The sequence below is a fragment of the Boleophthalmus pectinirostris genome, unplaced genomic scaffold, assembly GCF_026225935.1.
Source record: "Boleophthalmus pectinirostris isolate CB_2022bp ecotype Guang Dong unplaced genomic scaffold, ASM2622593v1 HiC_scaffold_14, whole genome shotgun sequence".
Classification (NCBI taxonomy): domain Eukaryota; kingdom Metazoa; phylum Chordata; class Actinopteri; order Gobiiformes; family Gobiidae; genus Boleophthalmus; species Boleophthalmus pectinirostris.
This window is the reverse complement of record NW_026571047.1, coordinates 10,339,715-10,363,561: the sequence shown is the minus strand read 5'-3', so window position 1 is coordinate 10,363,561 and position 23,847 is coordinate 10,339,715. Positions and strand designations below refer to the sequence as shown.

Below are 23,847 nucleotides of genomic sequence, written 5' to 3'. Positions count from 1 at the left end.
CCTGTGCAGTAGTGTACTCTGCAGTATTGTGAGGATGGACTAAATAAGCCCCTCTAATGAAGTACTGCAGAAAATAACCAGCCTGAGTCACATCTATGAGATCATGGGCAGACAGATGGAGAGGCAACCCGAGCTCAGATCACAGTACTAGACCAATGCACTTACTCGTTAGCATGCTAATGTATCAAACCCAAATGCTTTATAATAACTACACTTTTAATAATGACAAATAGTTTATTAAAGGTCCAAAATTGGCTCCTGTGAGTTTTAAGCCACGTTATAAAATGACCTCATGAAAAACATACTTGGAGTTGTGTTTTGTTTCATTCACACATGAGTAATCCTTTATTTTATCCTTTATCTGTCCACATCTCCAAAGCTCAAAATGCTCTGCTCCACCTTATGATGTCATGCAGTGGTAGTTTTCAAGTTAACAGCTACCTTTTACCTTTTTAATAGAAATGGACAATTTCAGGACTGAAAGGTCTGTGTACCATTTGTTCTGTTGAATTTCAATTAATAATGAAAAACAATAAAAAGGGAAAACAGTTATTTCATTATTCCATTTTAGTGTCAGACAAAAAACAGATTTTCAATGTTTCATTTATAGTTTATTTCAAATAACACTAATCCAAAAAAAAGTCATCACACCTATTTCAATTTAGATATTTTATTCTCTCTGGTTTATTTGCCTCAGAAGTTCTGCTGTTTGGCGCGACGCATGTGAATTAAGTGTCAACTGAACAAAGGAGAGTTTATCGCTGCTACCTGTTTCTCGTCATGGAGTTCAGTTTTGGAGTTGAAGTTCAACAATTACTTTCTAAGAGGTGAAAGTAAATGTGTCGCTGTAGAAGAAGAGGGCACATTTGTCCACAAAATGAGCCCATTACAGCTCTTTCTAACTCTGCATCAGTAACCAATCCTCTATGTCTTAGGTTGTGTTTTTCACAAAATCTTTGAATACTCATTTCTGAGCACATCTTAATTCCATTTTGCTTCAGTGTGGTGGAAATTTCTGCATGTGTCTTTCCTGCTTCAAACTACTCTTTGATGTATTTAGCATGGATCTCGATGGCAGCCACGGCCTATAACATCCACCGATACAGACTGATGCATCCAAAAACTTAAAAATATCTGCTAGGCAACATAGCAGCAGAACTTCCAGGGCAAATAAACCAGAGAGAATAAAATATCAGAATTGAAATAGACACAATGTTTTTTGTTTGACACTAAAACAGAATAATGAAATAACAAACCTTTTTGCCATTTTATTGTTTTTTTGTTCTTATTTGAAATTCAAATAACGAACAGACCCTGAAATCATCCAAATAATTCTACTGAAGGTGTATGGAGTTTAAAAACACAGTGGAGCACTTCCTGTATTACGACATGACTTCACAAGGTGGAACAGTGTTTTTAGTCTGCGAGAAAAGCTCAGCCTAAATATGCAGGGTTTGTGTGTTAAACATGTGAATGACACAAAACACAACCCATGTACATTTGTGATGAGGAAAAAACATTATAACGTAGATCAGAAATAATATGTGTAATATGGTTCCTTTAATAATGAACAAAAGGCCACGGCTCTATACTAACTTTGTTCTCCAATTTGATTTATTTAATTTGTGATACAAGTAGGATTCGGCAGCAAAAAAAATCTATGAACTGCAGCCATTAGAGGAGCCAACAAGTTCATGACTCTTTCTTGAGACGACGTTTACAGCGACGTCACCTCCCACTGGGCACAACAGGTTTATTAAGTAATTTTAGATTAATTTTGCACTTTCACATGTGCAGGTGATAATATAATGATCCACAGGTGTCATAGATTATAATTATATAGCAGACACAAGCACAATATGACTACTTTAATACTTTTACCCCTGGCGCAGTACAATGCAGTGCCTCAGGATACACTTTTATCCCCTGTGCTGTTGGACATGTGCTGATCATGTAGGGTGTTACATGTGCACACTCTACATGCCTTTTAATTGGCCCTTGGGGGAAAATACGTCATTAGAAGCACATTACCATAGTCCTCATAAATCATATATTCCATACACTATCTCATGGAGGAAATCATCTTCATGTAAAAAGTGTAACTGGGTCATAACCTATTGATACTTTGCAGTGACATGACGCTGGGAGTGTTCTACATGTATCCCTATTGGCAAAATGTTCAGCAGTTACTATGGAGACACAATGGGCATAGTACTGCCAAAAAGTTTGAAATAGTCTAAGCCAAAGATGTTCATTTTGTCTTTTTATATACTTTAACGTCTTGGGTTAATTTCAAAGTCAATACAGTAAAGTGTGTTTACCTTTTTGACATGTTTCGGCTGCTGCAAGCCATCTTCAGAACTGTCACTGGTGTTGGTGGTGACTTGTCGTGTATCAGCTGTTGTTACTTCCTGTAGGTGTGGTCAGCCTGATGGACCTGGCAGGTGGCTCAGACTGACCACGTCTCCCGTCGCCCGGTGTTCTCTGGAGGAGGGTGTCCCAGGTGTGTGAAAGAAGGAACGCTCCGTCATCATGGTTAATGTTGTCCCTGCCTCGTTTCCTGATTTCAATGGCTTCCTTGATCCAGCGTTTGAACACCAAAAGGAATGTGAAAAGGAAACATCAGGGAGACTCACCAGAACACAAAAAGATAAAGCAGAACAGGAAAACCTAAACTCCGTCATATCAGACACTGTAAAAGGAACAACCACATTATGGATCGGGACGGGGCTCGAGTCATTGGATCAGAAAACAACAAGTTCAAACGCTGGATCAAAGAGGCCATTGAAATCAGGAAACGAGGCACAGACAGCATTAACTGTGATTCCTTCTTTCACACACTTGGGACACCCTCCTCCAGAGAACATCGGGCGACAGGAGGTGTGGTCAGTCTGAGCGAACTGCCAGGTCCATCAGGCTGACCACGCCTACAGGAAGTAACAACAGCTGATACACAACAAGTCACCACCAACACCAGTGACAGTTCTGAAGATGACTTGCAGCAGCAGCCGAAACATGTCAACAAGGTAAATACACTTTACTGTAGTGTCTTGAAAAAGAACCCAAGAAGTTAAAGTTTGAAATAGTCTGAAAGAATACAAAATGGATTTAAACTGCTCATTTTCAGGAGCCTGTGATCAATACAAGCGTTCATGGTCCTGTTTAGGAGTTTGATTTTCGACAAAAAAGTGAGAAAAGTGCTCATCTGTTATACTTCCAACCAAGTCAGCTCTTTCTGGTCAGATATGTGTTAAAATAAAACTCAGATTAAGTCTAACTTGAATAACAGAGTAGAACAGGCAGAGTAGTACTTCCAGTTAGCTTTACAGCCCCGGGAATGTTGATGACATCAGATGCAAAGTATGAATAGAAATCAATAAAAATGTACAGATTTTACCCCCAAAAAAATACATCACATCAAAAATTGGACTCACCCTCTTATTCAGTGTTTTGGTTCTTTTTTCTTAGCACTTTCTACATTTTAGACATTTAAGACATCAACTATATGAAGCAAGATATATGGAATTGTGTAATAAAGGAAAAAAATTACATAACGAACTACTAAATATTTTTCAAGAAAGCAAAAGGTGGGGAATTTGAGCTGAGTTATTTAACTTTGTTTTCTCTTTGCATTATAATTCCATATATCTTACTTGATATACTTGAAGTCTTCTGTGTGAATATCAAATGTTGAAAGTAGTAAACATTAGGGGTGTAACGGTGCATGTATTCGTGACGAACTGTTTCGGTACAGGACGTTCGGTTCGGTGCAGAGCTGGGCACGAGTGATTTTGTGTGTTTACATTCCACCATTACATGTGCAGCTACATGGAAGGCTCGGCTCTTTAATATTCACAAAGGAACTCGTCAGTGACTGGGGTGGTAGTGTTTCCTGTAGTGCTTTATAATTAGAGCAACCACTTTGACAACAATTTCACCCTGCCTTGACTATGTTCCTCCAACCACATGAATCCTCAGAAAACTCAAGTTGTTTTTTTCTGGCCAAAAATATGAAGACTGAGTTAAACTTCATGCTGAAACTGTTAGTGCTGCGCTTTACTTTTTGAAAAGTTTTGTTTACTGTTTACAAGGATTGTATTTTTTATATTTCACATATTTGCTTATTTATTTATTTGAGAATATTTTGTTATTACCAAGCAGCACTTTGTATTTATTTTATTTTCCTGTTTGTATAATGTTAAAATGATAATTGGTAAAATGGTGGCTTAATAAATACACAAATAAACAATAAGCAAATGATTTTGCATTTGTTTGCATACTGTACTAAAAATGAAACAAACCGTGGCCTCAAAACCAAGGTACAGTACATACCAAACTGTACTTTTTGTGAACCACTACAGCCCTAGTAAACATATAGAAAAACAATAAATGAGTCCAAAATTTTGACTGGTAGAGTATGTGATCAAAAAGATATCAACAAAAAGATATCAAAAATACAATTATAGTAGAAGGGGCGGCAGTAGCTCAGTTGGTAGAGCATTCGCCCTCTGATCTGAAGGTTGACATAAACATCTCAGGTTGAGCGGTCAGATCCACTGACCCACAGGTTGGCTGGTGTGATTCCAGCTCCCACAGATGAATGCTGTCGTTGTGTCCTTGGGCAAGACACTTAACCCACCTTGCCCACAGTGTCTGCGTACACTGGTGTGTGAATGTGTGTGTGAATGGGTGAGTGGTTCCTTGTTGTAAAGCGCTTTGAGTGCCTTGAAGGTGGAAAAGCGCTATAGAAAAATGTGACCATTTGCCATGACCATTTAGAATCTATGAACCAAAAAAATCTGGTATTATCTTTGGATGAAAAAGCAACATATTTTTCAGTAACACATTTGACAAGTTTGCATAGAAATCTAGGGACAACTGGGAAATTAAATTTGAAGATTTGAGTCCCTACTTTCTTCACAGTATGACTCAAATTGAATCATTCATTTAAAACATATTATACAAAATCAGCTTTTCAGAGCTTTTAACCAGGTTATAGTTGTTTCTCCTTCTCATTTACCCTCTGGAAGTTGGTTTTGGAGTGATTCATGCATGTTTGAGTAATCTTCTCATGTATTCAAGACGTCATAGCTCCGATCAACAACTGTTTTCACCGCTACAGGCATACACCCACTGCTCTGTACTTAACTTAATTCTCAAATTTAATTTTCTTAATCAGTGATACTCGTTGGATTCGGCAGAGCTGTGTAGCCATTAGGCATGAGACGAGACATATCACGATATTTGGTCTGGGAGAAAGAGACAAAATTCTGGTATCAGTTTTAATAAATGAATGATTGGGTTCAGTTCACATTTTGGCTTCATTAACATTTTTGTTTATTTAATGTTTTGCTGTCATTGGAACTACAGCTTCTCAATAGGAGTTACTCAAAGTTAGTCCTTTTTTGTCCAACGCAAAAACTATTTCCAATAACCTACAATTTACCTCTGCGTCATCTGAAAACACATCCCAACATTCCCCTCTCCTCAAACATTGCTAGATAAAACAATAATTATACAAGCCCATCAGACCAGCTCCTCACTGTCATCCGCCCTTACATTAGCCCTAAGTGAGCGTGTGCTCCAGTTGCATGCTGGGTAAAACGGCGCAGCTCCGGGGGGGTAAATGTGATGTGTCAGATTAGACCGCGGACGCCAGCGTGAGTTTCACAGCATGTCCTGCACTATAGGCCCTGCTGTCTGCTCCCATGTCCATGTAATAAACCTAATGGACACGGGGACACATTCAGAGACCAGCGCGGGAGGGCGGGGCATCTGAGGAGCGCGAGCATCGTCTCCCATAGCGACCAGCGGCGGACAGGCTAATGCGCATTCACACGGGTAATATAGGACAAGTGTACAGCAGGTATGTCCTGGCCCAGCAGTACTGTATCCTTGCATTATGGGATGTGTCACTCGCAATCTCTACTCAAGGCACTTTCTGTTACAACCAGCTACGCAGTGAGATTGCAGTGGGGGTGTTCTACATGTATATCTATGGTGGAATGTGACTAGTAGTTACCGCAGTGACACATTAGCAAACACAGCCAAAAAAGTTAAAGGTGCATTGGAGGTGTAACTTTTCTAGTGGAGAGGCTGTCACCTGCTTGTTTCTAAGGATACAGTTTGTCATTGCTCTGCTGGTCTTATTACAGGTGCTTTTATAGGTCCAAAATTCCTTAAAAAAAGCGCTCTGATTTTGAGCAATGTTTCCTTAGATAGAAAGGGTTAATGCCATGCTGCTTTAATTCTGAATAAAAATTATTTAACTCTAAACAAAAAATTATTCTGCTTTAAAAAGACCATGTAAACACTCGTGACACAATGATTATTTGGAATTAAACTTAATTCTGAAGTAAGTGAGTGGTTTATTCTGATTTTAAAGACAAATAAATGTATTCCTTGATCATATAAATATATATTTATTCTTCTTAAAAATAATTGCGGTCATTCAGTACATGCTCGTTGGGTCGCCCTTCTGACGCGATCCGGACGATCCAGCTCCACTAGTCCTCGTTTCGGACTTTCATCCACTGCTCTCTGGATTTGCGAGCGGGAGTGGGCTGAGGTAGAGCAGCTATTGACTGAGTTTGTCTTCTTCCTCCCTTCTCCGACACTCTTCCCTTCTCCTCCTCAGCTGACAGAATTCTCCAGCTGCTGCTTCATTATCATCAGAATGACTGAGGAAAAAGTTAGGATCATGTTTGGTTCAAATCGAGACGACATAAACGCTGGTAGCAGCTTAAGTGTGTGTTTTCTTCCGATCTACGTAAATACATTCATGTCCATGTCCAATCAGAACCCTTCCCCACCCCCAGATGTTGAGCGGAATTAAATAAAGACGATTTAACGTGTGTTCCATGTAAACCTCAATTTTGAATTATTTCCATGTAAACTCGAAGGAGATATTTAATTCAGAACAATAAATTTGGAATTAAAAAACATCATGTAAATGTGGCCAGTGTGAAACATTCCAGATAAAGCAAAAACATCTTCATGGAGAAAAGAATATGATGGACCTTCCACCAGAAAAGTTACACAATGCACACTTTTAGAAAATTCAAGAACAAAAATATAATGGATTTAAAACAGCACATTTTCTGGAGCCTGTGATCAATACCAGCACTCACGGTCCTGTTTAGGTGTTTGATTTTGGGTCTTAGATTTACATTTAGTGCAGATAATGATGACTGTGCCTCATGTTGTGGAATGTAAATAATCAATAGTTTAGCCTGAGTTTCACCAAAATGGCAAGAATCTCCAAGCCAAATTTAGCTTCTGGCCTCCTGAAGGTTAGATCCAGCTCTGCTAAAAGAGCCGTGCCTTCTGGAGTATCTTAGCACCACAGTATGGACGGAGCTTCACCAGTTGAGATAAAAGCATTTTTGTTAGTCGTCTCAAAATGCAGTATTTTCTCTGTACCAGCCAGTGCATTGCTCCGTCCTTTTAGTGAGTGCCTTTTGTTAGCAAGTAATCTAATGCTTCACTATTTCTATCGTGTGCGTATGTCCTATATAGACTTATATAATGCAAAATTGATTTTGTGAGCTTTAAGCCGTGTTAGAATCATAGACTGTATAAAAGAAGTGGACTAAGCGAGTGTGACGTCACCCACAGTGTTCAGCGATGCTTAAATGAGGCTCGCGATGCTCACGGTTACAGGAGCGAATCTGGAGCCAGGCTCTAGCGGAAAAAAAAAATCAGGATCATGTAGAGCGAGATAATACTAACATTTTACAACCAAAATGAGCTCACTGCAGAAGTTACAAAGAGAAGGGCAACAAGATCCCAGTGTAAGTCAATTGGAGCCAGGGTCAGAAGGAGCTGGAAGAGCTTCCTGGCGAACTTCGTATTTGGCATGTGGCGACTTGCGCGGTATCTATGTCCACTCATATATACAGTCTATGGTTAGAATGCTGTTACCTCATCAAAAAGATACTTGGAGTTGTGGTTTGTTTCATTCACACATGTTTGAGTAACCTTTTATTATTACCATATTTTCTGCACTATTAGTCACTCTGGATTATAAGGCGCACTGTCATAGAATGGTCTATTTTCAAACTTTTTTCACAAATAAACCGCACCTGACTTTAAACACAACAGTTAGACGGCTCAGTCGGACTTTGTTTGGCGCGTTCACGGTGACTCTGGGCTTTGTTCAGTTGTGGCGTGTAGGGAGGGTGCTGTCTGGGACCAACGGATTGTCGGCGTGTTCGCAGTGACTCAGTTGTTCAGTCGTGTCTAGAAGTGGCACATTGCTCTAGCTTTTTCGGTTCGTTTCTCCATTCCATTCCTCATCCGCGTGGAGTGATGAGTTTGTCTGCGGGTGTTTTTCGCTGTGCGGTCGCTGTCTGCTCCGTGCGTGTTTGTGTGCGCTGTGGGTGATGCGGCTTTGTGGTTAACTGAAGTCGTGCTTGGACACTTGAGTGGATTCGTGTATAGGACGCTCTGGATTGCGGGGCGTGCAGTGGTTTTTTTTGATGGGGTTGGAGGCTTAAGAGCGCGCCCAGTAGCCCGGAAAATAGGGTAGTCTGTACAATAGATCTCCAAAGCTCAGTATACTCTGTTCCACCTAAAGTCACGAAGAGGTTGTTTTCAGGTTAACAGCTCCCTTTTATCTTTAGTTCAGAACAGATTGGCAAATCCAGGGCTGAAATTATCCAAATGATTCTCGTGAAGCTGGAGCACTTCCTGTATTACCACATGAGTAAGGCTGGGTATCATTAAAAAGTTACCGATACGATACACATCTTGTACATATGTTTTTCGACACAGTGCACTTTCGACTCAACATGATTCAATATGATTCCATACAATATATTTCAAATCGAGAAAAAATAAAGACATGACTGTTTGTAAGTTTGTACAAAGTTAATATGGAAAGCGACCATTTTACTCTAAACAGTGAAAATGCCGACACAATTGTAGCTCTTATAAAAAATAATTTAGTTAAATATATCTAAAAATACTCTTATATATATATCAATACAGCAGCCCACGATATCGATATTACAATATTTTTGCACACCCCTATTCAGTTTTCTGTCTAACTATGTATGGGTTTGTGTGTTAAACATGCGTGAATTAATGAAAAAAACACAACTCCAGGTATGTGTTTGATGAGGAAGAAACATTATAACACGGATCAGAAAATAGCGTAAAATGGGCCCTTTAAGCAAACCCTAAGTGAGTCTGATGCTTCTCCTTTAGGTCTGTCCCGCTGTTGAAAATGTCAGTAGCTTCAGATAAGCCCCTTTTGAAGTATATACATTCTTATCTGCTACTGCTGTTTACTGGTGTGACAGTCTATACCTCCAGACCACGGCTAAATGTCACGGCTCCGAAGGGACTAGGAGGGCCACGAGGGGGGCCGTCAATGGAAGACTGAAGCAAAAGTAGTCGCATATATCGGACCGGAGTGAATTTACCGCTGGCGAGTCTGAAAAGCCGAGCGTTACCAGGCAACCGAAAGCTTTAAAGTGAGAAAGGAAATGCACCCCATGGTATAAAACCGATTCCTAAAGCATAAAAATCAATGCTTTCGAGTCCTGCTTGGTGTTTACAGTGGTGGCGATCACATTTCTTGTTATTATAAACTGGGTGATTAAAGAGTTCATATTTTCTGATCTATGTTATAATGTTGTTTCCTCATCATAAACAGTTGTGTTTTGCTTCGTTCATAGCCACATAAATTCTGCATATTTAAGCTGAGTTCTCCTCTCAAAACACTCTGCTTCACCTTATAATGTCAGAGCTTTTGAGATTTGAGATTTTGAGCTTTGGGGATGCAGACAGAATAATAATATTTACTTTACCCTCATGCATCTCTTTAAAAATATAGTCCAGTTCCTTATATTCATTTTTTAACCTTAGTGGGAATTTTTGGGGGATTTTGCTAAACTATATATTTTTGGAAAGGTTATAATATATGGATGATTCCCTGACCCTAAAAATGTGGGTTTAGTAGTTAAAATCAACATTTCGACTTATTCAGAGGCTGAGATATTTCAAAAAGAGATTTTTGGTGGCCTTTTTAAAAAAAAAATCAATATGGCCGCCATATAGACATCTGGGCAAATGCAAATATTGATTTTCTGATTCCATATACTATAACCTTTGAAAAAAATATATACTTTAAGGACCCGGACTAATAGTTACACCTGTGGTCCTTCGTGATAAAAATATACATTGAAAAAGAATACTACAATATTTTTATGCAGCAGATTTTTTATTCAACTTTTTACATCAGTGTCTTCATTTACTTCTGCTCTAATCATACATACCAAATATTAATTAGATTTTGAAATTTTAACTCTTTAAATGCCATTTTTGACAGCAAAAGTCTAAAATTTTTGTGCATGTCTGTATTTTTTAAATAATTTTAAATTTGTTTGTGTTGGGGTTATCAGAGGTTGGGGATGTTATAAAATAGTACCAACACTGATTTTTACATTCTTTTAGTTTTTGCACAAACACAAATATTTACACATAGTGGTCCTTCGTGACAAAAACTGAAAAAGAATACCACAATATTTTTATGCAGTACAGATTTGTGTTTTTTATGTCATTGTCTTCATTTACTTTTGCTCTAATCATACACACCAAATACAAAATGTGTTTCTATTGATGTAACCTTGCAATGGAAGATACACAGTAAAAAGAAAAATATCAAAAAAATCAAGAAGACACTAAAACTAAACATTTTGAATGGTTTTCAACACCAAAGAATGAAAAATAAAAAAGTTAAAAGTAAAAATACGCTGAGAAAGTTCTGCCAGTGAAAAAAGGCATTTTTTAATGGAAGTCACTGTGACAAAAATGTACCGAAGGACCACGGGTGTGACTATTTTGATTATAGACTGTTTAATTAATGTGATCTTAATTGAACGGTCTATTGTGATCATGGCCTCTTGTGATCTTAATGTGAAATAAAACACAGAAATTAAAAATACATCACAAAACACACAAACTGGCCAATTTTGGTGCTATTTGGTGCAGTATAGCCAAAGTTAAGCAAAATAGAAAAGTTGAGTTTTACAAAAATGTACCTAGGGGTGTAAGAGGGTTAAGCATGTGTGAATGGAACAAAACACAACTTCAGGTATGTTTTGGAGGAAAAGTAACATGATTATAACATGACTTAAAGCTCATATGAGTCAATTTTGCATACTATCAGACCTTTAAAAAGCCATTTGAATTATGCAGGGGGAGTAACAGTAGTTCAAGGAAATGTGGCGTGCTTTCTGAATATAGATGATAGTGACAAGATTGAAGCAGACAGAGAAGGAGAACTGAAAAGCAAAGTCAAAGATAGCAACAAACAACAAATCTACCTAGTTATTACCTTGTGACATTTTGATAGGACAGTTAGTGTCACCATGATACAAAACTTGTCCAGAAAAAGCATAATTCTAAATTTGACCAAAATTTTGGTTGTGGAAAGGGAAAAGAGGAGAAAACATACATGTCAGTGACTCTTTAAAGGCACTACAGCTGATTTTTTTGCACTTTTAAAGGTCCAATATTACACAAAATAGACTCTTGTGAGCTTTTAGCCATGTTAGAATGTTGTCAAAAACAAACCTGAAATTGTTTTTTGCTTCATTCACACACATTTGACACACAAACCCTGCATATTTAGTTTTTCTCCTTCCACCTCTGATGTCATGTGGAAATACAGGAAGTGCTCTTCTGTGTTTTAAAACTTCATACACCTTCGCTAATACTATTTGGATTATTTTAGCCCTGGAATTGCCAATTTCTACTGAACTAAAGGTAAAAAGTAGCTGTTAACCTGAAAACTACAGCTTCATGACATCACAAGGTGGAACAGAGCATTTTGAACTTTGGAGATGTAGACAGACTAATAATAAAGAATTACATAAACATGTGTGAATGAAACAAAACACAACTCCAGGTATGTCTTTGAGGAGATAACAACATTATAACATAGCTTAATATAGGCCCTTTATACGTATACACAATTGGTGAAGTGTCTTGCCCAATGACACAACAACAGTGGCACCAAAAGTGGTACCTATGCACACTATATGCAACCAAATGAACCCTTTAAAACTATATATTCAAATGGCCACCTAATTTGAACTGTGACAAGCAATTTTTACACCAAGCGTAGCAAAAAATAAAAGTGTCTGTGATACAAAGCAGCAGTCTCCACCTGGGCTAGCAGAGCCTGGAGTGCTCTTGAATCCAATCAGAGTGGACAGCGCTAGCAACAAAACAAGGTCAACATTTAGCATGTACCCAGCCCACAGCGGCCTGGCACGTAGTACCTCTGCCCACCTCATCCTTATGCATAAACCATCACAACCTAGACCTCCACATCGTCTCCCCGTCATAATTAAAAGCCTGAAACATGTATATTGCATAATGTGTGAATACAACATGCTAAGAGTGGTTAATAATTCACTTTGTAGTTTGTGATGAATTAATCAGGAGGGCCTTGGCACAGCTCTCTTACATGTGCGCGGGGGCGAGGGCTGTGGTTGTGTGAGCCGCAGGTTTTCTGCTGTGATTTGCACCGAGAGCTGGATTCAGTGAAAAGTTCCATTCAGTGTTGACAAATAAGATGGATGAGCACCTGTGGGCTATTGGTTTAGATGTGTCTAATGAGAAGGGAGATTGCATTATGTCTGACAGTCGATATTCATTTGGTTCGGAGGATTTATTGATGGAGTTCAACTTTGGTCATTTTGGTGGAAAGAAGTGGTGAATGTCCCGTAGATGGGCTTTACCAGACATGACAGATGTAAGTGTCAAAAAATGGTGAAGAGTACGGAGAGACATTCAGCAAAATGTCAGGAATTGATCTGACCCCAGGTCATCAAAGTGGCCATCATGCATGAACATTTTTGACTCCCTGTCCCCTACCTGCACTATGAGTTTCTTTAGGTTTATGTTAGAAAAAGTTTTGTGAACTTTTTGACAACCAGTGATACACCTAAGCTATCTTCAAGACCAATATGACTTTAGAGCCACTAAAATGAGTATCTGCCTCAAAGAGGCCTGATACAGGGGGAGGAGCTTGATGTAGAGCCACTGCTCCTTCACATGGAGAGGAGCAGCTGCAGCTCTGAATGCCTCCTGGATGTCTCTGAGGTGATGAGGTCAAGGCCCCTGGGAGGGCTCAGGTACTGCTGGACAGTTATGGACTCCAGGTCTCTTACTCTACACAGCAAGATGAATGAGTTCATAAACTTAAGAATCCATCTTGTTCCACTCCAGCCACTGAAACTGTGGGCAGCTTTGTGGTTTGGGCAGACGCCAAAGGTGAAGCACCCAAACAGATCCAAACAAACATGGTGACACTAACAGATGTACTTCAGCCAACGGAAGATGTCTGACTAAGACTTAACAAAAATGTTTGATTTCACAGCTTGCTCCTTTCCAAACAACTTGAGGTATAACGACTTCAGTGAGAGCTGTCCCAGACTGACAGAATTCACATGTCAATCTGCCAAGGATGGCAAGGTCTCCAGACACCATGGGTTATCCCTAAACAAATAAAAGGAGTATCTAGACTAGAGCAACTGAGGACTTCCTTTTCCGAGACCTGACCAGGTCAATATAGAAGACAGATGAATGAATTGAACCTTCTGACACAAAGTGAAAGAGGAGAATGACACAGCCCATCACATCAGTGTAGAGTGTGTGTGTGTGAGGAGAGCTGACAGCTGCTCTGTGACAGCTCTGTACATCCAGTCTGCTTCTCTGGCCCTTACACATGAGCTCGTTAGCAGTGGTCAGAGGCCAGAGCCAGACCTCACAGTGAACGCTGAGCAGTGCCAGAGCTCACAGCTGGACAGTGTGGCCCTGAGCCCTGGGCGCGCGTGTTCCATTAGCTCAATAAATAGGCCTGATAGACACACGTGGAGTGAGTCACGGTGCCACTGTCACGCTCGCTCCTCACTGTGAGCTGTTGTGGAAAAGACACTTCCTCTGAATGAAATGAGAGCTAACCATCCATCTCCAGAGAGTGTTTACTGGACTGTTTACTAATGAAAGAGGCCACCGGTGAAGAGCGCTGACATCTACTGGTGAAGTCAGGCCATTGTGAAGAGGCTCGGACAGAGAATCAACAGGTGTTCGTGAGCGTAGCCAGCAGGATCTGAGTCACTCCAACATGGCAGACACTGGATGAATCTGGTCTCTGGTTTGTGGGTGTCTAAAAGCGTGTCTGGGTAGATGCCTTTTTGGTCGGTGATGTCACTCTTGGGTAATATTAAGCCCAAATATGGTTTCGTAACTCGTCATGGAGTTAAGGCAGTCTGACATGTTTCTCTAAACTAAAGAAAGAAAGAAAAATAAAACTAAAATGCAACAAATACTAACTTTGTCTAAAACTCATCATTGTTAATTTCAAAAGACACAACCTGTTTTACTCTTGGCTGGTCACAATGTTTCACAAAATCAAATGCCAAACACCTTAGCACTGTCACTAATGAGGTATTCCTCTTTTTTTTTTTCCGGGAAGTGTACCTCACAACAACAAGATCATCCAAGCTTTTCTGTATGGAGTTTGCATGTTCTCCCTATGTCTCAGAGGATTTTCTCTGGGCACTCTAGTTTTTCCCATCAACCCAAAACATAATAGGTCAAATCCTCTGGTTAAAGTAGTCCTGACCAAGCCAAGCTCAAGATCTGGAGATGGATCCCTAGGTGCAGTCACTCTATTGAAAATTTGCCCCAGGAGCAATGAAGGTTGGGTCAAATGCAGAGGACAACAAGTGTACCTGAACCTTTTTGACCAGGCTGACCTTTTCACTATTCAAATTTAGATGACCACATTTACAGTGTTGGGACTATAAAAGTAACAAATTACTGTAATGCATTGCTTTTTGCTGTAACGCAGTAACGTAAGGCACTGCAGGAAAAAAAAAAATATATATATATATATATTTAGTTGGTACAAATGTCAGTAACGCACGTCACAATGCATTTTAACCTGGATTGAAGTGGAGGGTTTTTCGTTTTTCTTCATACAAATTTGCTAAAATCACCGCGATATCAGCAGCGGTGAAACGCCATCATTACGGTTCCAAATGTTGGGACGGGCTCGGAGGTGCGCCCACGTAGACCGTCAGGTGACCACAGATAAGGGACCACCACAGAGCTTCACGCTCCACAGGGCTAATCGCAGCTGACTTTCGATCGCACTTTGTGGACACCCTGGTCCAAGGGCTAGGGGTTCTCTCAGGGGCAGTCCTAGATTCCAAGTCCTAGTCCAAGACAAGTCTTGGTTTGGCCCTGGTTTATTCCTGGTATAGACCTGGTTTATTCCTGGTATAGACCTGGTTTAGTCCTGGTATAGACCTGGTTTAGTCCTGGTTTAGACCCGGTTTAGTCCTGGTTCAGTTCTGGTTTAAACCTGGCTTAGTCCTGGTTTAGTCCTAGTTCAGTCCATATACGGTTCAAAAGTTCAGCATCTTAGTTGTGTAATGTCTTACATTTTAAATGCAGTAATGTTGTAATGTAACAAATTACTTGACAGTAACAAGTAATAAATGATGCATTATAGTTTTGAAACTTGCGCAACAGTGCCACATTACTCTGGCTACAGATCATAAACACGAAAAATAACTATGCTGATTTATTGTGTCAGAGGTACTTGACACAATAAATCATAATACAGTATTCAATTGCACAATTAAAGGTAATTTACAGCGGTGTTTATTGCAAAGATTCAGTACTCAGATGCATTTTCTTGTATTTTTCTTTTATAAAATTGTACTTCTTGCAGTGGTTTTCAGATACCGTACTTTTACAGCACTTCAATAGAAAGTATCATTATTCTTACATAAGCTTGAGTACAATGTCATCTACTCTAGCCACCTCTGTTTTTAAGGGTCCTATATTACAGAAAATGGACTCTTGTGAGTTTTTAGACATGTTATAATGCTGTTACCATCAAAACCATGCCTGGAGCTGTGTTTTGTTTCATTCACATATGTCTGAGTAAAACCTTATTCTGTTCCAACTTGTGATGCCACGAAGCTGTAATTTTCAGGTTAACAGCTACATTTTGCCCTTTGTTTAGAAGAGATTGACTATTCCAGAGCTGAAATGATCCAAATGATTGTAATGAAGGTGTAGGGAGATTAAAAACACAGTGGAGCACATCCTGTATTACCACATGACTTCACAAGATCGAACAGACTGAATGAAACAAAACACAACTCCAGGTATGTTCGTGATCAGGAAACACTTCAACACAGATCAGAAAATAGAGCAATATGGGCCCTTTAACAGCACTTAAGTATCAATATAAAGTAGGGATGTAACAATAACTGAAATATCGTGCTACCTTGTCATCAAAGTAGAACAATAGTATCGTGGGGTGTCACAATATATCAAATGACAAGTTTCTTTGTTTAAATGCATTGTGTTACAGCTGCAATAGCTAATAAACATCAGGAACTACATATCCCATGATTCATTTCAGCGCAGAAAACATGTAAGTAATATGTTTTTTCTTGAATTCTTGGGATTATGACAGTAATAATTCACACCAAAATCGTGTCAGGGTATTTTAAAAGCAAGAAAAAGCATCCAATATCGCAATAAATATTGTACCGAGAGATTTGGATAACGTTACATCCCTAATATAAAGTCTAGTATTCTTACATGAGCTTGAATACAGTTTTATCTAGTTTATTCACCTTTTTTTTTTTTTTTTTTTTTTTTTTTTTTTTTGCAAGCCTACTGCCTCGTCTTCTCTATCACAGACAAAAGCTGTGATCCAGGCTCTTACACTTACCTGCATCTAGTTAACACGTTTTTGATCTGCCTTTCTTATGAATCTTGACACCATCAGAAACAGAAATCAGCTCTACAGGTTTCTTTTGTAACACTTCCTCTCACCTCAGATCTGAACAGAGCAGTGGCATAACACACAGACTGCATTCTGATGGCTCTAACATTAGCATTCGGGGCTGTTAGCGTCACATAATAGGCCCTGTGTCTGTGTGAATCAAAGTGGGATCTGCAAAGACTGTGGTTAAAATGTCAGGAGTGAAGGGATAAAAAGGTGGACCGGGCACTCAAAAGTAAAAAAGCTGCACTGATGAAACTATTAAACAAATGGTCATTATATAGACACAACATGTCGAATGGGACCTCCTACTTTATAGTGAGTATTAGTTACATATAAATCAGATTTCTTCATTTAAAGGTGCATCGTGTAACTTTTCTGATGGAGGAACTGCAACCTGCTTTTCTCCATGGAGATGTTATTGTAAAAATCGTAATAGCAACCCAACCACAGAGAGGAAGTGCAGCCATTTGGGGTCTACTTGCTTTCCTTTAGCCTCCTCTGTACTTGTGGATGTAATAATAATCAGAGTCCAGTGCTTCCTGCAGCTCTGCCCCACTCTTCATCTGAGAGCAAAGTTCTGGAGTGATCACACTTCACACAGCTCCTGGAGACTCCCGCACAAACACATCAACAAACACACAAACAAACAATCCAACAAACAAACAAACCAACAAACACACAAACAAACAAACCAACCAATAAACAAATATGAGCACAACAGAAGTACACAGCACAGCAGGCCCTGCGTGATTACTGCTCCACACACTCCAGGCACTGCAGGCACAATATCACATTGCATATTCAAGGAGTCAAGTATGCATACTCTGGGACTTCTATAAAAATACATTTGTTTTTAGCATCATAATCTTGACTCTGAGATGGCAAGTCTTTCATTTGTTTTGATAAACTGCAACTGGGCTTAATAATAATTCCTTACACTTGTAATGCACTTTACAGATTTGTCTAAGCCTCTCCAAACACCACACTGTACTCATTATTCATTCACTCCACACTCTATACTGGTGAGCTACTTCTGTAGCCACACGTGCCCTGTGGCAGACTGGCAGAAGTGAGGATGCCAATCTGTGCCTTCAGCCTCTAAAATCAACGCACACACACACACACACTCACACACACACTACTTCCAGACTAGGCAAGGTGGGTGAAGTGTCTTGCCACAAGGACAGAACTGGTAAGTGGGAATCAATCCTACAGGATCAGGTTAGTATCAATAGCCTTAAAATACAGTGGTTACGTTCACACACCTCTAGCAATAATCATGATGTAGAACTATGAAATAGTATCACAAAAGTATGTTTTAGAGTGCTCTCTAAGGATCCACAAGGCACAGAAAGCTGCAATCCAAAGATTTTTTGAGTATTTTGAGCCTTATGCTAACTAATGCATGTTTTGTAGTTGAGTTAGGCACTGAAATGGTCCAATGTATGCGTATGGACTTTAACATCAAAATAATGGGAGCACATTTGTAAGCTCAATGCAGTTTTAAAGTTTGGTTCAAATGTACTTTGTACTTTGCCTGTGTGAAAAGTGGTAAATAAAAACACATGTGTAGTTTGGGTTATAAGTGTGTATGTGACCAAAATAAACCCCCCACCATGTACTACGTCTCTATGGTGCCAACACCAAGTGTAAAGCAGCACAGAGGCCAGACCACGGCAGGTAGAAGGTTGTGAATGGGCCCTCCAGACAGTTATTCAGTCAGCTAACATCACATCACTCTCGTCGTGTGAGGTGAGAGGAGCGGCTGGGGCTGTTCTGTTTTCAAATGTGCTCAGCGTGAAACAAAAGCATGCCTTATTTTCTGCTCCTGGAGACATGAGACTCAATCATTCACACAAAGCAGCTTCACTAACAGGCTTTAAGAGGAGCCTTCCAGGGCACCACCAGTGTGTCTGTTTGTGTACTTCCACAGGCCATGTGTGTTTCTATTAGGAATGGGTTCGATATTGGTGATATCAGAAGGTTTCCACAAATATCGGTATCAGTCTGATATTTGGCACCAATGTTGTGTCTGCATGTGGCCAGTTTGTAGTCAGTACTTCAAACAGGCTTGTGAGTGAGGAAAAGGAAATAGAAGAGGAATTAGGGCAAAAAATATGGTCATATGCAATCAATTATTTAATATTCTAAATAAAATAAAATAAAAACTGTTTGCTAAAATTTTACATTTTATTATGAATTTTATAACCTCAAAGGTCCACTTTAGGTCATGTTAGAATGCTGTGACCTCATCAAAAACATAATATGGAGTTGTGTTTTGTTTCTTTCACACATGTTTGGGAAATCTTTATTATTAGTCTGTCTTCAAAACTCAAAATGCTCTGCTCTACCTTGTGAGGTCATGTAGAGCTAGTTTTCAAACTAGCAGCTACCTTTTACCTTTTCTTCAGTAGAGATAGGCAGTTCCAGGGCTGAAATCATCCAAATGGTTCTAGTGAAGGCACAGAGTTTAAAAACACAGTGGAGCACTTGAGCACTGTTCATGATATCACAAAGTGGAACAGAGAGTTTTCTGTTTGAGAGAAAAACTCAGTCTAAATATGCAGGTTTGTGTTTTAAACATGTGTGAATGAAACAAAACACAACTCCAGGTCTGTTTTTAATGAGTAAACAACATTATAACATAAATGAGAAAATAGTGTAATACAAGGCCTTTAATTTAGTTAAATATATTACTGAATATCGAGGAAAAAAAATTCATATTGGTTTCGATCAGGGTTTGAAGCTGTTTGATGAGGGGGAGTGGGGAGTGGTAAGGACGACTTCCTGTAGCAGAATCCAGGTCAGGACCAAATGAAGTCCCAATGGTCGGAGGATTAAATAAAGGGGTTATTAGCGAGGTCTTGTGTCAGCAAAATATGCAAGGTGCAAGTGGGGCAACGACTGTGTTTAAATGAGGGGATAAATCTGGTTTTAAAGGGCTCGTATTACACTATTTTCTGGTCTGTTACAATGTTGTTTCCTCATCATAAACAGACCTGGAGCTGTGTTTTGTGCATATTTAAGCTGTGTTCTTCTGTGGAAAATGGAAAAATGGAAATGAAAAACACTCAGACACTTAGTCATTGTTAGGCTGTTTATATCTCCAAAGCTCAAAATTCTTTGTTCTACCTTGTGATGTCATGTAGTAATACAGGAAGTGCTGTGTTTTTAAACTCCATACACCTTCACTAGAATCATTTGGATAATTTCAGCCATGGAAGTGCGTATTGCTGTTATCATTATCATATATTTCATGACATCACAAGGTAGAACAGAGCATTTTGACTAATAGCGAGACTAATAATAAAGGGTTACTCAAACACGTGTGAATAAAACAAAACACAACACCAGTATGTTTTTGAGGAGGTAACAGCATTATAACATGACTTAGACTACTGAAATGAATCACTGTATCACCCTATCATTGTATCGGAAATAATCTGCGTCCAGACATGTTGTTTCTCTGTCTGCAAGCCTTCCATATCCACACAACTTTGAGCGTATTTGTTTACGTTTTAAAGTTAAACAAAACTTAAAACCACATGGCTAATTTGCATAAATGAAGCGCTCAAAAAACTGTTTGCTATTGTGCGCTGATGTGGTTCAGCTTCTGTCGGAATAAAGGACGACTCAGTGGAATATGTTCTTTCTGTGACAGAGAGGTGTTCTGCTGATGATGAGTCTGTTCTGTGCGTGTATCACGTTGGAGATGGTTCATGTTAAACTTTTCAGAGATTATACATCTGCAGGTCATACACATGGACCGTATATATGAATGGACATATATTCTAGCCTCTTAGCATTTGGCGGTGCATTACTTTGCAGTGCATAGACCTACGTCAGCGTATCAGCGTTTTCAGGCGTTTTCAGTGCCAGATCAGGTCTGTATTCAGATGAATCCGTAGGAGCTGGCGGCACCAGATCGTTCCGTCTCTGGAGTAGTTTTCAATCGGATTAGTGTGGACGAACACTGCATCAGCATTGAAAACGACTTGAATACATATTAGTGTGGACGAGGCCTTAAAACGTTGTGTAACTTCTCAAATGCTTTTCTCCATGGAGCTGTTATTGCTTTGTCTGGAAGTTGATGGACCTCCAACCAAAAAGTTTCACAGCGCACTTTTAAAGCTCACAAGAATCCATTTTGTGCAATATGGGCCCTTTAAAAGTTCTCTTCCTTCCCTTTCAAACATAGAAGATAAGGAGAGGTGCCTAATCTTGTGAATGGGAGTGGACAGTGACACCGCACCAGGATGTAGCACTCTAGCTGCCAGCTGCTAAAATAACAAGTCAATGTCATCTTTTAGTGCCGCACATAACCCTTTATGAGAAACTGTCTTATCAGAAGCGCTCTTATCAGATTCTATTACCTTTATGGGCTACAAGGGTCCGGTCCAGTGCATTTGGACGGTGTTTATGGTGGTACAGGGGTCTTACCTTGTTCCCCAGGGCTTTCTTGGGTGGGAAGTTAAAGGTGTCCACTTGGGGGAACTGTGCTCGCAGGAGGTTGTGCAGCTCTCGGAACTCTGTGTAGCGCCTGTACACGTTCCACTCGTTGTCATGGATACGGATGTAAACCTGCAGGGGCACACGAGATGCACGGTTAGCGAAGCACATTTAGAAGAGACAAGAGAAAGGCTTCAGTTTCAAATATTACAGCACACAATTCATGACAATATTGTGGTTACTAGTGGACAAAGATTATGTTATTTGTTGTGTCCTGTCTTGTACTTTAATGTTTGTTCTGTCTTGTCTACGCATGGGATAGAGAGAAACGGAATTCTGATTGTTTTGTATGTCTAGTACATGTGCAGAAATTGAAAATAAAGCTAACTTTGAACTTTGAAAGACTCACACAGAAATGTACATGTAGTAGTGTTAAAGAAGACATGTTGTGCTTATTGATACAATCTATAACACCCGTGGACCATTATGTTATAATATGTACGTTTTCCATGCAATATTCATCTAAAACAAATGGATAAAAGAAACAAGTCTGCTGAATTCAGCGTTAGAAAACTGCGGCGCCCAGTGGGAGCTTTTGTTACTGTAAATGCCATCAAAATAAAGAGCCGTGTAGCTGTCGGCCCCTCCCGTGGATAGTGGTGGATTAAATTTTTTTTTTTTTTTGTATCGTTTGTAATATGACTACACAACACTGCTGAATCCTAAGTGTATCACCGAATATAACAATAAAATTGGAGAACAAAGTAAGTAGAGAGCAGTGGGCATTTGTTGGTGGCGAAAACAGGGGTTGATTGGCAAAATGGAGTCTTGCAAATAAGCAATTAAATATTGTTCAACCATGCACAAATCACTCTAAATACAACTTCCAGAGGGTAAATGAGAAAGGAAACAGCTATACCATAGTTTAAAGCTTTGAAAAGTCCATTTTGAATAGGTCTGCTTTAAAAGTGCACTACCGTATTTTTTGGACTATAAGCTGCTCCGGAGTATAAGTCGCACCAGCCAAAAAATGCGCAATGAAGAAGAAAAAAACATATATAAGTCACACCGGACTATAAGTTGCAGTTTTTGGGGGAAATTTATTTGATAGAATCAGACACCAGGAACAGACATTTCATGTTGAAAGGCAAGTTACAGTAATAACAATAGAACAGAAAACAACAGACTGTTAAGGTCACATATGAACAGTTCTTCTTCAGATAACTGTAGCATAAACAACAGAACAGAACCAGTTTACCAGACTGTCCATCTCACTCCAAATCACTAAATCACTTCTGAGCAACTTCAGGCCCTCCGGAGGTAAACCATAGATCCATGAGGTCCACTTTCTGCCAGTCCCTCAACAGTTTCTCGCTCACTCCAGACTTTCTTTCTGCTGCTCGATTACCATTTTCGGCTGCATATTTCAGGACAGGACATTCCACCAGAAAAGTTACATAGTGCACCTTTAAATTATAACAGAGAAAAACAGACAGACGAACAAAAAATACTTGAAACAGGTTATTCATATAGTAAAATGTGTCTTCAAATATGTTCCTAAAAGTAAAGTAGACGGAGTGCATGATTCTAGTGAAGGTGTATGGAGTTTAAAAACCCAGTGCAGCACTTCCTGTTATCACAAAACCACATGACTTCACAAAGTGCAACAGGGTTTTCCGTTTTTGAGAAGAGCTCAGCCTAAATGCACAGGGTTTGAGTGTTACAACGTGTGAACGAAACAAAACACAACTCCAGGTATGTTTGTGACGAGGAAACAACTTTATAACACAGATCGGAAAACGGCGCAATACGGGCCCTTTAACACACAACTCTATAACCCCCCCAAACCTATTTCCCTCAGAAGTATCCAACGAAACCAACCACCAGCGCTCTGTATTGTAATAATCAGTGTGTCCATCCATTTTCACTTACAGAGAGGGGGAGAGGAGAGAAAGCGCCTGTGTCTGGAGATGTGTCTTTGGTGCCACTGTTTCCACGGGCCATTAGCCTCTTTATTCAGCCTCGTGAAAGATACGCGGAGAGAGAGATGAGCCTATTACCCACAAGAGGAAGATCCAGCCGCCCCGGATCTCTTACAAAGACGGATGCTCTTTCAAATGTGAGATTTTGAATGGTGTCAACAGCATAGGCGTCCCAGCCACATGGTTTGGTTAAAGAATTGATAATAGTGGACAGTATACTAGTATGGCATGACTGCACTTTAAAGCTGCTGTGAGCAACATTTTAAGTAAGGATGCACCAATCTGACACAGAAAAATTGGCTGGATTGGATATCGGCTTCCAAATATCACTTGTTGGACATTTAAATTGAAGTAATAAGACTATTTACTGGTTGTAGTCGGCTCAGAAATGTATCCACTTATTTATACAATGTTCTGTAGTTACTAGATAACATATTTGGATCAGTTTTGCTTTATTTTATTTTTATTTAAAGGAAATAAATGCTGTTTTCAGTCTCTGCACTTGTATCAGTTCACATTGGGCAGAGGTGGGGACTTACAAGTTGTGACTTGGACTCAAGTCAGACTTGAGTCGCTATTTTT

General features: G+C 39.5%; 1 protein-coding gene across 2 annotated transcripts in view; it reads right to left on the bottom strand.

Annotated features, from left to right (window-relative positions):
* The window catches only part of snx29 (sorting nexin 29), a 255,528-nt gene that overhangs the window by 23,954 nt on the left and 207,727 nt on the right, over positions 1-23,847 (bottom strand). The window contains exons 19-20 of one of the 2 annotated variants that reach the window (XR_008631735.1): positions 21,275-21,415; positions 6,459-6,680 (exon numbers count right to left, since the gene is read on the bottom strand). Coding sequence is in view for 1 of the 2 variants with exons in the window: in XM_020924162.2 (XP_020779821.1) it covers positions 21,275-21,415 (141 nt within the window). In the remaining variant the exon portion in view is untranslated. The remainder of the gene's footprint in view (positions 1-6,458; positions 6,681-21,274; positions 21,416-23,847) is intronic. The other variant, XM_020924162.2, reaches the window with a different exon arrangement.